The sequence below is a fragment of the Barbus barbus genome (genome assembly GCF_936440315.1).
Source record: "Barbus barbus genome assembly, chromosome: 23".
In the NCBI taxonomy this organism is placed as follows: domain Eukaryota; kingdom Metazoa; phylum Chordata; class Actinopteri; order Cypriniformes; family Cyprinidae; genus Barbus; species Barbus barbus.
In genome coordinates, this window is record NC_136751.1 from 9,956,718 (window position 1) to 9,974,615 (window position 17,898).

The following is a 17,898-nucleotide window of genomic DNA, read 5'->3' on the forward strand; positions in this document are numbered from 1 at the left end:
TAATAAGAGCACAAGTATAGATCTTTAAGCCTGTGCAATATTTTCTGGTCCATATCCTTTCCTCAGGAAGGTGTGCTAGACACTGATTAATGTAACATAAAAATACTATACATATTTATATATTTTGCTATTGTATTGTGGAGTATTCCCGCCACCTTAAGAAAAAGTATAATTCTGTAAGTCATAATAATGAGATACTTTCTCATAATAATGACTTAATATCTCGTAATAAGGAGAAACTTTCTCATAATAATGACTTATTTTCTCGAAATAACGAGAAACTTTCTCGTAATAATGAGTTACTCCTAAAAAAAAAAGAGACTTACTCCGCGCATGCGCTATGCGACATCTGCTGGTCAAAGACATGCAGGAACACCGCAAACATAACTTGTTCTGTAATCTAAACTTTATAATCTATCATTAAATAACGATTTCAGATCAATTATCAGCATGTAGTCTTGCTAATTTGTAGCACGTAACAGCAAGTTACTCTGTAGATAGTTACGGCTTCAAACATTCCAGACTAATATTTCAGTTAAGAAACACAGGCATTTTATGAAGAAATGAAAGCCATTATGCATATAAACTTAATTTATAGATGTCTATTTCACTGATCTATTAGTTTTATTAGCTGTCCCTTTCACGCATCATATGCTTCATACAGTAAGCCATCTCATTTCAAAAGCACAAAGCATCATTGTTCATTACCACGGCAACCGCTTGGTCTTCAGCATCCCACACCGCTTCTTGCAGGACATGTGAACGTAAAAAATGCTTAATGTGGCTTAAAGTACAATGGCTAATTCAGGATACAGTATTATTGATCATGCATATAGGCAAGCATAAGAATCCAGAATTTGAACACAACACCCAAAGTTGCATGTTAAGCGTTTTCCTTTAGAAAACCGCCCAGATAGCACACGTGCGTCTGCAAGATGTCTATTAAAGATCTCTTGATCTGGAAAGCATCTGCTGTCTACAAACGTCTGGCAGAGTTCTTTCAGATGTCAGTTTTACATACTTTCTAAATCATAAACATCTTAAAGACATCTAATAGACGTCTATTTGACATCTAAAAGGAAATGTCCTATAGACGTATTGCAGATGAGCAAACACCCTAAATAATACGTCTTGCAGATGTAAATGCAGACATCAAATAGACGTCTCGGAGATGTACGTGTGCTAGCAGGGCGTTATAGAAAATGCAGCATAAGAGTTGCTGTTTTGCGTTGCATTCATATTTTGGGTCCACCTGAATGCCTGTATATACAGTATGCATGATCATTAAGTTATGTACTGAATTTGGTTCAATCTGTCTTTGTACTTTGTCTTTGTGGTGTGGGATGCTGAAGAGCACGCGCTCTTGAGTGGCTCTCAAGTGGCCAAGACTGCAAGTGTGGGTATTTGGACAAGACATATCTCTTCTCAAGTCTGAGGGTACTTCTCCTAACTCCTGGACTGCCTTAATTGGAGTCGATCTTACTGCACCAGAGCAAATTCTCAAAGCTTTATTAATAATAACCTTATCTATTTTATGGCTGGTGTTTCCTGTATCCTTATCATATTGTGTGCGGACATTACATTAATATCTTTATGTATTTATTTAAGCAATGGGATCACTCCTAAGCGGACCTGATTTCGAGGGGGAACTCGATTTCGAACCGCTTCCACAAAAAAGATTCAGAGCCAAAATGAAAGCAATATATATTTAATGTTTATATATATATATATATATATATATATATATATATATATATATATATATATAATTATTATTATTTTGTTAAAACAATAAAGTATAATTTGTTGTAAAATATTTGAATGCTTAAATAATTCATCAGCCACGTGCTCTGCCCACATAGAATCCATAGAACATTTTATTTATTTTATTTTAAGTTGCAGAAGGTATGAAGAACAGAGGAGAATTATGATGGAAGAATTAAGAGATGGGTTGGCAGGGGCGTAATTAGTGGTGCAATTAGGCAAGGCAGGAAAAAATATTTGTAATTTTTTTCATTAGAAAAGGTTTAATGACAGAGAATATGATAGCTGGAGGAAATAAACTGGAGTAACATCGCAGAAGACTATTCCAGAAAGATGGCGGTAATGCAACGCTCTTGACGGTAATGCGACGCTCCGCCGTTAAACCTCAACGAAGAAGAAGAAGCTCTGCCCACCTATTTCCTGTTTGCGTCACTCACTTCCTTTATCCTTCCTCAAGTGAGTGACAGACGGAGGCGCGAGGTTTGTGAGATAAATGTATTTTTTTCGCCCATTTATTTCTGTAGGCTCTATATATTCTGATTTTATAAAGCTTTGTTTTTATTATTTTATGTGTCGAGCGAGCGACTGAGTGTTTTTTAATTGTGTTCGTGACATTGAGGCTACTGTGGTTGATGACTGATACTGTATTTGAGTTTTAGCTTTAGCATTAGCATTACACCGGTAACTTACATGTGTTCTAATCTATCCAGCACGGTGCAACAGAGTAAAACAGATTTTAGGATACGCAGTCACATTGTTTATTAATGTGTTAAGTGCATTCTAGAGGTAAATGCCATATTTTTGTTGTTTAACACATCCCAGCGACGATATGACCTTGCAATGTTAGATAACCGGCTCATGCCAAAGATTGTGTTGAGCTATGCGCTGACTATCCTTGTTTAAGTTATTTAAATAAATATGACGATACCATAGTAAAGCGATTGTAACTATCTGTCGTGCTTTTGTTTCTTTTCTTTTTAATGAGTGATGAACTTAAATTATTTCTTATATTGTAAATTAGTGTTTTCTGCCTTAATTACTCATAATGATAGCTATTTTAACGAATGTCCTATAGAAGCATGGTTTAAAAATATTAATATTTTTATCTATAAAACAGGAAATTAATTAAATTAATAAAAATTAATAAATACAAATTAGACTTTGATAGTAAAGTTCACCCTTGAAGCACTGAAATTAGTAATCCTGTTCTAACGTTTACCAGATGAAGATTGAAAACATTTCCGAAATGCACCAGTATACTGCATGTATGTTTGCATCAGCTTTGGAGTTTAGGACACCAATGTATTCATGTTTCTACTTGTATGTGATCTAAATGGACTGACTTGTGGGGGGAAAAAAGCTCAAACACCTTCATTTTGGTCAGATTTGGTCAGAATCCAAATTACATCATTGTCCTTAGGTTTAGCTTGAAGTTAAATGTACTACTGTGACTGGGTGTTTTCATAATAAAATGTGTTCTCTTTTCAGTTATTTGATGTTCAATAGTAGCTTCTCATTTGCATTTACTGTTTGTTCTCTCACAGGATGTTGGCAACTAGAGTATTTCGTCATCTTGTTGGTAATCGGGCCTTGTCCACTTCCATCTGCCTGCGTGGTGGACATGGTAAGCTACATGCCAACCTGTGTGTGTGCATGGCTATATATATATATGAAACATTTAAAGGTTTTTTTGTTTTAATTGATGATTAGAGCTTAGGGATGCGCGGTATACCGATACTGGAAAAATACCGGTGTATATATTATATTTCAAACTGTACGATATCATCATTTTGCTCAATTCGGTATTTCATACGCTGCAGTTGCAAAATGCACCTTTAGGTGGCAGTGCTTCCCAAATTGCTGCGCAACTGGTAAAATGTGACAACCGAACTACGCGATGGATCAAACAGATTAAACTCAGCGCACCCAAAATTAATAAATGGAGAACAGTAGAAGTGAAATATGGCATTACTTTGGATAAAAAACAGATGACAAAGGTGAAGGAACTGAGCTTACTGTACCTGTATGCAAGCGTTGCTATAGGCCTAAATCATGTTGCCACAGGAACACATCAAATCTTTTAAAGCATTTGTCGCTTGCTCATCCTGATCTTTTCAAAGAATTAAGAGATCGACAGATGAGTGCATCATTCATAAATTCAGATTTGATTTGACCTTTTATTTACATCTGATCAACGCACATTCAGATGTAATGTAGTAAGCGCAAATGTGCATGCGAGACACACTAGAATCAATGAAGTTTTGGTCACGTAATACATGCACTTGCATTTCATACAATAAAATTTTAATTGGATATGAATTGAGCAAGAGTTTTGCTATATTAATTTTAGTATCAATGATATTTAGGGAATGTTTCTGACGTGCTGCCGACCACTAATATGAAGCAAGTGAGAGAGTGAGATTTATATTTAATGCTTTTTCTTTGGTTGAGTCTGAAATCTGAAAGCAATCTGAGAGAGAGAAATAATAACATGATTTTGAATATTACTTTGACTGTTAGAATAACACTTTACAATAAAGGAACATTTGTTGCATCAATTGCGCAACTTCAGTGCTATTTTTTTTCTTCAAACTTCTTCAAAATGAAACCTATGTTTCCGGTAGGTTTTTTTTTTTTTAGGAGACATTTAGTTTGCACTATGTGTTTGCACTGAAAAGATAAGATTTGAATATATTTTCATCTTATTACTTCAGTTAGCCTATTTTTTTTTTCTCCAACATCAAAATGTAACCTATGTTCCCTTTAGGTTTTTTGTTACAGTTTGATACAAAGGTATTAACATATGAATCTGTTTTTATTATTATTATTAATATATATATTTTTAATTCACTTATCTTTTGAGGCTGGTTATTTGTCACCTATGGTGTCGATTTAGTATCCCGAGGATACCGAGGTACTACATTCTGGTATTGTACCGAAGCAAAAAATTATGGTTTGAGCCATCCCTATTAGAGCTTATAACTCCTGAAAGTCAAAAATCTAGTATCTCAAAATATTAGAATATTTTCATTTGAGTTTCATTAAATGACCATCCCTACAGTATAAATTCTGGGTATCTCTTGTTCTTTGAAACCACAATAATGAGGGAGACTGCTGACTTGGCAATGGTCCAGAAGACAATCATTGACACTGTCCACAAAGAGGGCAAGTCACAGAGGGTCATTATTGAAAGGGGTGGCTGTTCACAGTGCTGTATCAAAGCATATCAAATGTAAAATTGACTGGAAGGAAGAAACTGGGTAGGAAAAGGTGCACAAACAACAGGGATGACCGCAACCTTGCGAATAACTGTTGCTCAGTGGTCCAAGGTCCTCTTTACAGATAAAAGTAAAATTTGCATTTCATTTGGAAATCAAGGTCTGGACGAAGACTGGAGAGGCACAGAATCCAAGCTGCTTGAAGTCCAGTGTGAAGTTTCCAAAGTCAGAGATGATTTGGGGTGCCGTGACATCTGCTGGTGTTGGTCCATTGTGTTTTATCAAGTCCAAAGTCAATGCAACAGTCTACAAGGAGATTTTGGAGCACTTTATGCTCCCATCTGCTGACAAGCTTTATGGAGATGCTTGGCCAGCCAACATGCCTGACCTGAACCCCATATGGAATCTATGGTATAGTTTCAAAAGAAAGATGAGAAACAGTCAATCCAACAATACAGACGAGCTGAAGGCTCAAAAGTGCCTCAGCAGTGCCACAGGCTGATCGCTTCCATGCCATTCCACACTGATGCTGGAGTTTGTGCTCAAGGAGCCACTACCAAGTATTGAGTGCGTAAATGAACATACTTTACAGAACTTGAACTTTTCTGTTTTGCGAATCCTTTTTTTTAATTTTTTTTTATTGATCTTAGGAAATATTCTAATATTTTGAGAATCTCAATAAACTCTAATCATCAATTAAAACAAAAACTTTTGAAATATTATACTTTACATGTAATGAATCTAGAATATATGAAAGTTCCACTTTTTGAAATGTAAAAAAAAAAAAACTACCAGCAGATGGCGGTTAATGTCTTTGAGTCGATTCGTTCAGACGGCTGATTCATTCAGGAATTCAGTAAAAGGCTCCCTTTATTAATGGGCCTTTGAATCATCGGTTCACCCGATTTGTTCAAAACGCGGATTCATTCAGAAACTAAACATCCCTGTGTTGCTCGGAGATGCACAACAGTTCTGCTGTGGCTTTATAGGTAATATTTTCGTTGGCAAAATTGAACAAACGCACAATATTCACTTATTTACTGAACTGTTGTATAACATCACATTTGCACTCGTGTTCTTAGTGACAAAAACAGCACTCGTGTGATATTGCTCTCGCTGCTAGTGTGATATCACTTACCATATAATATAAATATGAGACGAAGACTCATACAGGGGCATTTTTGCCCCAATATCTTGCATTTTTAGGGAATAACTGCATTTTTGGAGTTGTCCTGCATCCTATTTGTCAACAGTCACCTGTATGAAATGTAAGATGACACACAGGCCTGGGGGCTGGGCCAGTGCCTTAAAGGATTAGTTCACTTTTAAAAAAACTTTTGCTGATAATTTACTCACCCCCATGTCATCCAAGATGTCCATGTCTTTCTTTCTTCAGTCGAAAAGAAATTAAGGTTTTGATGAAAACATTTCTCCATATAATGAACTTCAATGGGACCCAAACGGTTCAAGGTCAAAATGACAGTTTCAGTGCAGCTTCAAAGGGCTTTAAACGATACCAGACGATGAATAAGGGTGTTATCTAGCGAAACGATCGGTCATTTCAAAAATAAATAAAAAAGTTTAAGTTTTATAAGCACAAATGCTCGCCTTGCTCTGTTCTGTGATGCGCGTTCGTGACGTCACGTAATACGCAATTACGTTGAAAAGGTCACGGTTGACTTAGGTGGAAGTACCGAGTCAGTGTTTACAAATGTGCGGAAGGAGGACCATATACACATATTCAAATGTCTTTGTGTCAGTTTATCGTTTAAAATGCCCATTTCGTGTACGTATCCTGGGTGTTTTAATATTAAAAAGCCTACTGACTCGGTACTTCCGCCTACCTCAACCGTGACCTTTTCCACGTAACTGCGTATTACGTGACGTCACGAACGCGCATCACAGAACAGAGCAAGGCGAGCATTTGTGCTTATAAAACTTAAACTTTTTTATTTATTTTTTAAATGACCGATCGTTTCGCTAGACAAGACCCTTATTCATCGTCTGTTATCGTTTAAAGCCCTTTGAAGCTGCACTGAAACTGTCATTTTGACCTTGAACCGTTTGGGCCCCATTGAAGTTCATTATATGGAGAAATGTTTTCATCAAAAACCTTAATTTCTTTTCGACTGAAGAAAGAAAGACATGGACATCTTGGATGACATGGGGGTGAGTAAATTATCAGCAAAAGTTTTTTTAAAAAAAGTGAACTAATCCTTTAAATGCATTAAAATATTTTAATCGTGTTATTTTTTCATAACTAAGCTAACGTGTCAAACTGACAGCCCTAATATTAAAAAAAAAAAAAATATATATATATATATATATATATATATATATATATATATATATATATATACATACACATATATATATATATATATATACATATATATATATATATATATACATATATATATATATATATATATATATATATATATATATATATATATATATATACACATACACGCGCATGCATGCATGCATGCATACATACATACACACCACCACTCAAAAGTTTGGGATCAGAAAGATTTTAATTTTTTTTAAAGGGAGTCTCTTCTGCTCATCAAGGCTGTATTTATTTGATCGAAAATACAGAAAAAACAGTAATGGTGGGAAATCTTATTGCAGTTTCTTATATTGGTTTCCTATTTTAATATACTTTAAAATAGAATTTATTTCTTTGACGCAGCACGTCATTCTAATTCATAATCATTCTAATATGCTGATTTATTATGAGTATTGAAACTGTTGTGCTGCTTAATATTGTTTTTTGGAACCTGTGATACTTTTTTCTTTGAATATAAAGTTTAAAAGAACAGCATTTGTTGAAAATAGAAATCTTCTCTAACAATATAAGTCTATTGACATCTATTCGTTTAACACATCCCTCCTGAATAAGTATGAATTTCTTTAAAAAAAGAAAAATTACTGACCCCAAACTTTTGAATAGCATTGTATATTGTAACAATTTCTTTTTTAAATAAATGCTGTTTTTTTTTAACTCAGTATTCATCAAAGAATCAAAGAAAAATGTATCAAGTGTGTGTGTAAATTGTGTAACAGTCGTTTTACTTGTCCTCTCAGGAGTTGCTAAGGTTGAGGAGTACACACTGCCAGCATACTTTGACCGACGAGAGAGCCCTCTTCCTGATATCAAGTTTGTGCAGCAGCTGAGTCCTGAGCAGAAGTCTCTAAAGGAAAAAGAGAAGGGATCCTGGGCTGCGCTGTCCAAAGAGGAGAAGATTGAATGTGTGTGATAGTATTTTTTGAAGACTTCTCTGTTGATTCAGACTTTTGAGTTTTTATTTTAATATGCTAATTGCCTTCTCTTAATGGTTGATTTCAGTGTATCGCATCAGCTTCAAGGAGAGCTTTGCTGAAATGAACAAGGGAACAGGAGAGTGGAAATCAGTAGCTGCAGGAATTTTCTTTTTCATTGGCTTCACTGGCTTAGTTGTCTTGTGGCAGAGGAAGTATGGTAAGTTTAGCTTGACTTCAACTATATACAAGTATTGCTGATCATCTCATCCAGGATCATACCTGCGTACAGTTATTGAATATGTATGTCTTCTGTCTGTTTAGTTTATGGAGATGTTCCTCATACATTTGACCCTGAATACAAGCAGAAGGAGCTTCAGAGAATGCTGGATATGAGGATCAACCCTGTTGAGGGCTTTTCAGCCAAATGGGACTATGAAAACAATGCTTGGAAGAAATAAATTGTAGACCAGGCCCACACCTTCTAACTAATAATCCAACAAAACAGACAAGTCTGTCTTTTTTTTCTCAACCGTTACTTCTGAATAATTTTGGAAGTTTGCTTCCTCTTAAGGTTATGTATCATCAATAAAAATCAATATGTATCAATGTGATTTGTCTTATTTTTACTGTAGATGTGCTTTATTTTATTTTCAGATCCTATTTCAACAATCAAATCAGCAATTATTTGAAAAATGGAATGAAAAGTTAGTAAGTCTCTTTAAACTGTCCTCAATGCTTATTTAGGAGTAATGAAATTGAAAAACTTTTGGATGAAAATGCAGTTGTGTTTACTGATTTGTTAGGCTTCTGCCTATTACTTTGAGGACCCACAGCACTGCACATTCTGTTTGTCTCTTTTACTTGACTTTACTTGATTTTGGGTTCAATGGACTATCCACCGCCAACGTATTTCCGCTAAAATGTCAGTTGTATGCAAGTTTCCGGTTTAGCGTTCTCTGATAGCAAGCTGTGGTAATAGTGCTGTATTTGACCAATTTTCGATTAGCTAGCGATTACAAATAATTATTTAATATTATACATTTTATTAACTGTAGTAACAACGTTTTAGTAAAATATAACATTTTATTAATGAGTTAAAGAAGCATCAAGTGCCTTCAGCATGAAGGTGCAACGTATGTATTGCTGTGTCCCATTACGTGACATCCTCAAGGGTTAATTCGGGGGTTAGTTTCCATACTTTTCCATTGGACAAGGAAACACGTAAAAAATGGATTTACTATATACAATGTGAGGATTTTAATATCACTCCTAACACAAGAGTCTGCAGTTGTCACTTCAAGAGTGATGATTTGAACAACAACACTTCAGCACCAAGGCACACCGGAGCATGGCAGAGGAGAGAAGTTTCCCCTACACTGAACCACGATCCTGTGCCTATGGACCTCTAGCATCAGGAGCATTGTTCATTTCCAATTCCTGCGGCTGTCGATCTTTTTTTAGATCAGACTGAAGATCTCCGAAAAGAAGTGGAACAACTGTCTGTCTGTCACAGATTTTGCTTGGGCAGATTTGCTGCATTAGACAATGACATACGGTTCTACACTAGGTAAGATTTAAAACTTGAATGATAGTATATCATTATTAGGATGCTGTATTATAATTTTTTGGTCTTTGCATAATACATTATGTCCATGTAGATCATTTCAAACATGTCCCACATCTTGAGACTCATTGAACCTGCATTCCACAACAGGTCTCGTGTGACCAGAGCAAGGGCATCAACAACTAGGAGTGAAGGTGGAGCTTCAGGCAATGCATCTGTAATTATATATTTTTTTCATTTATCATTCATTTCTAATTTTGTATATTATACAGTACATACAATATACATTGTGTTATGAATGTATGGGGGGATGCGGAAGAAAACTAAATTGAAATGCCACAAATGCTACTTTTTCTATGTATAAACAGACATATACATTTTTTTTTAACAGGGTCAATGCAGCCCATAGATGAGTTTTTTTCTCTTCATGGTCCATGTCTCAGTTGGTCTGACACAAAGGGATCTGGCTCACAGATTTGGGTAACACTTTAGAATACTGTTTCTTACTTACTGCATAACTAATAAGGAATTACTAAATAACTAACAGGTAATGATTCATTAACACTTAGCGCACTACTGTTAACTACTAAGGAAGATGTGTTAACTAATCAGTATGTAATACAATTTTATGATTGTGTTAAGTAACAGTTAGCTAAACAATAACTAATGTATTCTGTGACACCTCCTGAAGAACTACTATTAATTATCTACTAGTTAAGGTTCAAGAAAACTAATTATGAAGTAACTACTAATGAACAGTCATACACAATTACATTGAGTTGTGACCCATTCATATAAATGTTATTAGCAGTAGTAGCAGTATGAAAATGCAATATTAATAAATGCAATAAATTTTACAGAGGTTTTGCCTGTATAGTGAATTGTTTTGAGTGTTTTGTAAGAAATCAGCTTCTGACAGGAACCCCACCACCTCTCCAGTGCCATGCGATAACTTATCTTAGTTTTTATATTTTATATAAAGTACTGTATGTGTGCCTCCTCAGCATATGCCATATTACTATTAGTTCAATTTCTGTATGTAAGGCAAGGACTGAGGGAGAGTGAAAATACAGGTAACCCATTAGTAATTAATAAAGGATTATTAGATAATTCCGCAAGAATTACTTAGAACCTGAAACAGTATTCTAAAGTGAAAATATAGCGAAACCTTTAGTAATTAATAAATAATTATTAGATAATTCTTCAAGAATTACTTAGAACCTGAAACAGTATTCTAAAGTGAAATATATAGGGAACCCATTAGTAATTAATAAATAATTATCAAATAATTCTGCAGGACTTATTTTGAACCTGAAACAGTAGGCCTATTCTAAAGTGAAAATATAGCGAAACCTTTAGTAATTAATAAGGAATTAATTACTTATACGGGAGCTGGGCTCAGGGAAACTGCCGTTAACTAGGCATTAACACAACACAAAAACTACCTAAGACTAAAAAACAAATATGACCCAACAGCTTCATCCCAGTGTTTCAGAAAATAAATAAATAAATTAATTGATTAATTAACAAACCACCATTTTACAGAGTGTACTGTATCTGTAGTAAGTTGGATAGTTATGGCAAGACAGTTGAGTTACGGTTCCTTTCCGAAGCAGATTTCCTATAGAACAAGGAAATTATTTACCATACAGGCAAAAACATAAGGGGTGAGAACCAGAAAGGCTTAAGTGACATTTCACTAACTTTACAGGAGGACCAAAACAAAAACTTACCATAGGTTGATCTGACTTTGTGCACTGATTTCAATCATTTATAATAAAAATTTGTATACTCATATATATATATATATCCATCCATTTCACCCAAAATGTCACTTACGCCCTTCTGGTTCTCACCCCTCGTTATGTACAGTTATAGTAATGAGTCCTTTTGGGTGTGCAGCAAACAAAATGCATATTTCATTTCCATTATAGGCTAATAATAGTAGTAGTGGACTGTAACAAAGTTGGTACTATAGTGTCCTTTTACTCAAGTAATTAAAAAAATTAATAGGCCTACTTATAATTTTACTGGAGTAATATTTTATTGGGTATCTGTACTTTTGCTCAAGTACTTGATTTGTGGGCCACAATCTGATTATTATAGTGACTATTTGCGTATAATTGTTCAGTAGTAGTTATTTCATAGTTATTTTTCTTGAACCTTAACTAGTAGATAATTAATAGTAGTTCTTCAGGAGGTGTGACAGAATACATTAGTTATTGTTTAGCTAACTGTTACTTAACACAACCATAAAACCGTATTACATACTGATTAGTTAACACATCTTCCTTAGTAGTTAACAGTAGTGAGTTAAGTGTTCATGAATCATTACCTGTTAGTTCTTCAATAATTCCTTATTAGTTATGCAGTAAGTAAGAAACAGTATTCTAAAGTGTTACCCAGATTTGATATTCATCAGTCCACCGTGAGTTAGTTGTGTATAGGTTTATAGTGTTTTTTTACTTCATTGTTGTATGGCTGTATTTATGTAGCACCGTGGTCCTGCGAGACACGACATTTCGTTCCACTGTATATGTCCCCACATGTAGCGGAATGACAATAAAGCTCAACTTGACTTGACTTGAGTCGAACAACCTGGGCAAATTTTCTTTATATCGTTCTTGGATCAGTGCGCATCTGGATGTCTGAGGAAGTGGTCAAGGCTCACATGCCAAAGGAGTTCCAGGACTATCCAGACACACAAGTGGTGATCGACTGCACAGAGCTGCAGTGCCAAACTCCATCCTCTCTCCTGCTTCAAAGTGAAGTGTTCTCCTCTTATAAATCCCACTACACTTTCAAAGGGTTAATTGGCATGGCACCACATAGCGCAGTCACCTTTGTGTCATCCCTGTATGCAGGATCCATCAGTGACAAGGAGCTTCTCAAGCAGTCTGGGATTGTGTCTCTGCTGAAACCTGACATGGCTATTATGGTTGACAAAGGTTTTCTCGTGGACGACTGTGTGTCATGCAAAGTCGACAAACCTGCTTACCTGTCAAAAAGAGAACAGATGTTGGCTGATGAGGTAAAGGAAACTCAATCCATCGCTCAACTGAGGGTCCATGTAGAGTGTCTCATCCGCAGGGTGAAACAACACAAGTTGTTTGATACAGTCATTCCTCTTTCCATCACAGGGAGCATCAACCAGCTATACACTGTCGCTTGCCTCCTTCTGAACTTCCAGAATGGCCCCTTGGTAAAAGCATGGGCCAAGGATTAAAAACTAGACAAGACACTTGCTGTAGGGGATGGATCAATTTGAATTTATTTGTAGAGAATATAAATGTTGATTAATTGTAAACAATTTTAATAATGTGTCTGTAAATAAATAACTTTGATACAGCATTTCTGTAAACATGTAAATATAAATAACTTTGATGCAGAGTTTTTGTAAAAATAGCTGATAGTGTTTCTGTAAACATGTTAATATAAATAACTGATACAGTGTTTCTGTAAACATGTAAATATAAATAGCTGATAGTGTTTCTGTAAACATGTTAATGTAAATAACTGATACAGTGTTTTTGTAAACATGCAAATATAAATAGCTGATAGTGTTTCTGTAAACGTGTAAATATAAATAACATAGTATTTCTTCAAACGTGTAAATATAAATAATTTTGATACAGTGTAAAAAAGTTATTTACACATTTTCCGAAACAATGTAAATCAACTTGAATTTCTTTTTGACATTTTTAAGGATCTTGGCAGGTAGACATAAAAAAAAGAAATGGTCAGCCCTTTCTCTAATGGTTTTAAACATTCTACAGTTTTGTAGATGCGCTGGATCATGATGTCATCTTGTGCGTACACAACGAAATCACACCAGTCCAATCCCGAGATCAGCATCTGCCCTCGCACTTGCCAGTAATAAACATGCTGTTGTTTTAGCACTGGTGTGCCATTCTGCAGATTCAGGTAAGGGCAGTCAGCATAACTTTTTAGATTTGGGCACTTTATCTCCAAAAGACCAAAAACCTGGTGCTCTGTGGGGTCGTAAACAATCCACAAGGGTAGAAGTTCACTCCACGCAACAGACAGTATTCCTCCACCGTTGCAGATTCCAGTTCAAGGCCTCTCTTCATGTCTGCTTTCAGACAAGTGTTCAGCAGAGCTCTGCCCCCGTACATGGCAAACCTCTCTAAATCGGGACTTTGTTACTCGTGGCTTTCTAACGGAGTGCCAATTCATCGAAGCAGTCTGGTCTTTGGTGGCATGCTCAATCTTGTGTGCTGTTTCCAGAGTTACTGCCAGTGACTTCATGTGCAGTAGTTCATGTTTACTATGTACAAATAAGCACACACACATGGGTCAAGGTTGTAACCATGTAGTGGCTGTGGTGGGGCATCTTGATGGGGAGTAATGTTGCATGTTGTTGCTGTTGGTATGACAGAACACTTCCAGCCTGAACTTTACCGAAAGCAGAATCCACCAACCAATCATCACTGGACATCCTCATTGTGGTGACTAAATACACCTCTGCCACTTGCAGGACTGACAGGTCAGGCAGGTTGCTGGAAACACCTTTTAAACAAGGTACTCCTGAAATGAAAAATAGTAAAAAAAAATAATAATAATAATAACAGAAATAGTATGAAAAATAAGTTGCACATCTTTATAGACTCAGTTACCATTATCTTTATTGAGTGGAGAAAAAAAGAAATGAATAGTGCAATGAAAGTGAATAGTGACTGAAACAGTCATGCTGCCTAATATATGTCTTTGTGTTAAAGTTATATGGGTTTGGAATGACATGAGAGCGAGTAATGCCATGACTTTTTTGTGAACTATCCCTTTGTCCACATAGTAAACAATCCTAAACTATCCCATATTATACTTCTACTTTAAGTAACTGATTGCACTATGCACCTTAAGCCATCAGCGAGTTTCCTTTCTTTAGGTAATGCAGATATAACCACCATCCCACTGACAGGACCTGGCCGGACTCCCTAGGAATACCAATAGTCACTTTAGTATGAACCAGTGTTTGCCAGACTTGTTCCTGGAGGCCCACCAACAGTGCATGTCTTGGACATCTCACTAATCTGACACATAAGTTTTAGGTCTTTTAAAGAGCAAAGAGTTTAATTTAAAACAAGGTTTGTATGCCTCAAGGAATGATGTTAGGAAAGCAATCATTTAATGTCATTTATTCTTAAAAATTCTTGAAAAAAATCATTTAACTTACCATTGTTCGTGGTTTGTGCCAGCTCTGCTCATTTTCAGTACAGCTGCGAACTGGAGGAACTGCACTGATGCCAAGCTGAGAGTAATGTGAGATCTATCTATCTATCTATCTATCTATCTATCTATCTATCTATCTATCTATCTATCTATCATCTATCTATCTATCTATCTATCTATCTATCTATCTATCTATCTATCTATCTATCTATCTATCTATCTATCTATCAAAATCAGTATCTTTCTTTTAAAGTGCTAAACCTATTTACTGAATAGACATATGTCTGCATTTCTAAGCTTACTGTATAAATGAAAATAAATTTAATTAGAAAAAAGTTTAGAAAATTTAAACATTTTAAAATATGAACAAATTCATCCTTTATTTCTCTAGTGTTGTCTCCCTACTCTCAATCTATGTGGCTTCACTGTCTTACTCCTAGATCTGAAAGAAGTCGCCCTCACGCTGATCACTCGTCAGTCGTCACCTGATCCTTTTCAGAGACTGAAAAAAATGACATAGCTTTAAAGGTTCATACAGATCGTATTAACATAATAACATTAGTGAAACTATGAAAACAGAAGATCTTAAAAAGGTCAAGTAAACAAAACAGCCTATAAGAGTATGCACTGTCACAAACGAAGCTAGCTAACGTTATCTTGAGAATACTTGAGAGTAATTACAGATTGAACCATTTTAATTGAAAAGTTGAGAGAAAAATAATATTTTTTTTTAAACCAATTTAAAAAAAAAAGAGAGATTTGTGTTTATACAGTAGATTTTTGTTATTCCAGATTAGATACGAGTGAGGTGTAAAATTGTGTTTAAAAATGAGGGACCAAGCCAACAACATTTGCCTATGAAAAATAGATAATTTGACAGGGATTTTCATGATGTTATAGTTACAGATTAATAAGAAACTTAAACCACCTAGTTTGGAAAAAACAACATTAGGGATCAGATTCCATGTAGATGAGGGCTTATTGATAGTTTTTTATCCAATTTATTTTAAAGCTGTTGTTAAAGTGGTGAAATAAAGAAAGTTTAAACCCCTTCTCAATGGTGTTCATAAATACAGATTTTCTAATAAAATGAGTTTTATTCTTCCAAACAAAGTTGAGAAGCATTGTATCATTTTTTTTAGAATGGCAGTGTCAACATTCAAAGAGAGAGCAGCATATGTTAACCTTGACAAACCTTCAGCTTTGGCTAGTAAGATTCTTCCCTTCAATGAGAAATCACGTTGGAGCCACATATTCAGTTTTTACAGAGCACTCTCAATTAATGGATTAAAATTTAGGGAGCTTCTTTCTAATTCATTTTTTGTTATAATAACACCCAAATAAGATACCTGATCTTTATTTGAATATTACAAATTTCTGACAAATTCCTTTCTTTGATGGACATCAGTTCACATTTTGAGAGGTTCAAGCACAGGCCTGATGCTTTGTAGAACTGCTGGATATAGTTTAATGCTAAACGAACTTGGTTAGCATCTTGCAAAAAAAAGAGTGGTATCATCAGCCAGCTGACTGATGAGTATCTGTTTGTCAGCAATAGTACCATGAAGACCACTATTAGAAATATAAGAAGCAAATATCTGGGAAACTAGTAAAAATAAATAAGGGGATAATGGACACCCTTGCCTAATACCACGTGACAAGTAAAATCTAGGAGAAGTACCATATTTTAATTTAATTGTGCTACTACAGTTGTAATATAGAGTTCTTACCGCCTTACAAAAATATTCACCAAAACCAAATTTTTCCACTGATTTAAATGTTCAACTGAATCAAAAGCTTTAGAAAAATCCAGGAAAAGAATAAAACTATTATGTTCCAGCAAATCACTATAATCCAATAAGTCTAAAACTAATCTAATATTATTCATTATATGTCTGTCCCTCATAAATCCAGACTGAGTCTCATCTATAACAGTATCCAAACAATCTTTGTCTTTTAGCAAATATTATGACGAAGATTTTATAGTCATTGTTAAGGAGTGTGATGGGTCGCCAGTTGCCTAAATTGGTAAGATCTTTCTTAGGTTTAGGAATTAAACTTATGATAACTTGCATCAATGTAGGAGGTAAAGCCTCTTTTTCAATACTTTCTCTAAAAACCCGAGTTAAAAAGGGAGTAAGTTCATCAGAAAATAATTTGTACAGCTCAGCTGTAAGTCCATCACACCCTGGGGACTTATTGTTTTTCAAACTCTTAATTGCTCGTTGTACTTCCTCAGGAGTAACAACGTATCACAAAAAAAATCTATCACTTTCAGATATAACCTTAACATAATTAACCGAGTCTAGAAATGAGGACGTTGTCTGCTCTGAATACCTTGAACTATAAAGATACTTATAAAAATTGGCACTGTAGTTTGCTATTTCCTTTGGATCTTTAACAATTTTGCCATCAACACAAAGTTGTTCAATTGTTGAGAGGGTAAAATTATGCTTTTCTAGCTTAATTTTTCATTTTTTTTCCTGGATCTGTATAAGCACCCCTAGCCTTTGATTAGTACAATTCATCCAATTTAATTTGCAAATCTGCAATTTCAGATTTTTCCTCTAGAGACATTTAATCAAAATTATTAGACTGAGATAATTTCATGATTAGGTTGTCTTCAAGAACCCTTCTTTTTTTGGCTAAAAGTGTTCCAACTTTTCTTAAATAAACACCTTTCTCAAACTTAAAAAGCTCCCAATTGGTACCAAAAGAATTTTGAATTGTGGCTGCTTTCCAATATCTAGCAATTAATTCTTTAATTTTATCCTTTACATCTGGTAATTCTAACAGTGAACTGTTAAGTTTCCACAAGGAAGCTCTGCATTGGTCTGTTACATAATCTGCCATTAAAGGGGTATTAATAAAGGTAGTTTTGTGGTCGGTCAA

At 35.0% G+C, this 17,898-nt stretch overlaps 2 protein-coding genes across 2 annotated transcripts in view; both read left to right on the forward strand.

Annotated features, from left to right (window-relative positions):
- Window positions 1-17,898, forward strand: part of LOC306842964 (uncharacterized protein) — a 405,022-nt gene that overhangs the window by 36,841 nt on the left and 350,283 nt on the right. The gene's annotated exons all lie outside the window — the stretch shown is intronic.
- On the forward strand, window positions 2,069-8,862 carry LOC306842587 (cytochrome c oxidase subunit 4 isoform 1, mitochondrial-like). Its single transcript, XM_079373536.1, has 5 exons — window positions 2,069-2,244; window positions 3,309-3,388; window positions 8,076-8,240; window positions 8,338-8,469; window positions 8,574-8,862. Exons 2-5 carry the CDS (start codon window positions 3,310-3,312, stop codon window positions 8,708-8,710), a joined length of 513 nt encoding a protein of 170 aa, XP_079229662.1. The 5' UTR covers window positions 2,069-2,244; window position 3,309; the 3' UTR covers window positions 8,711-8,862.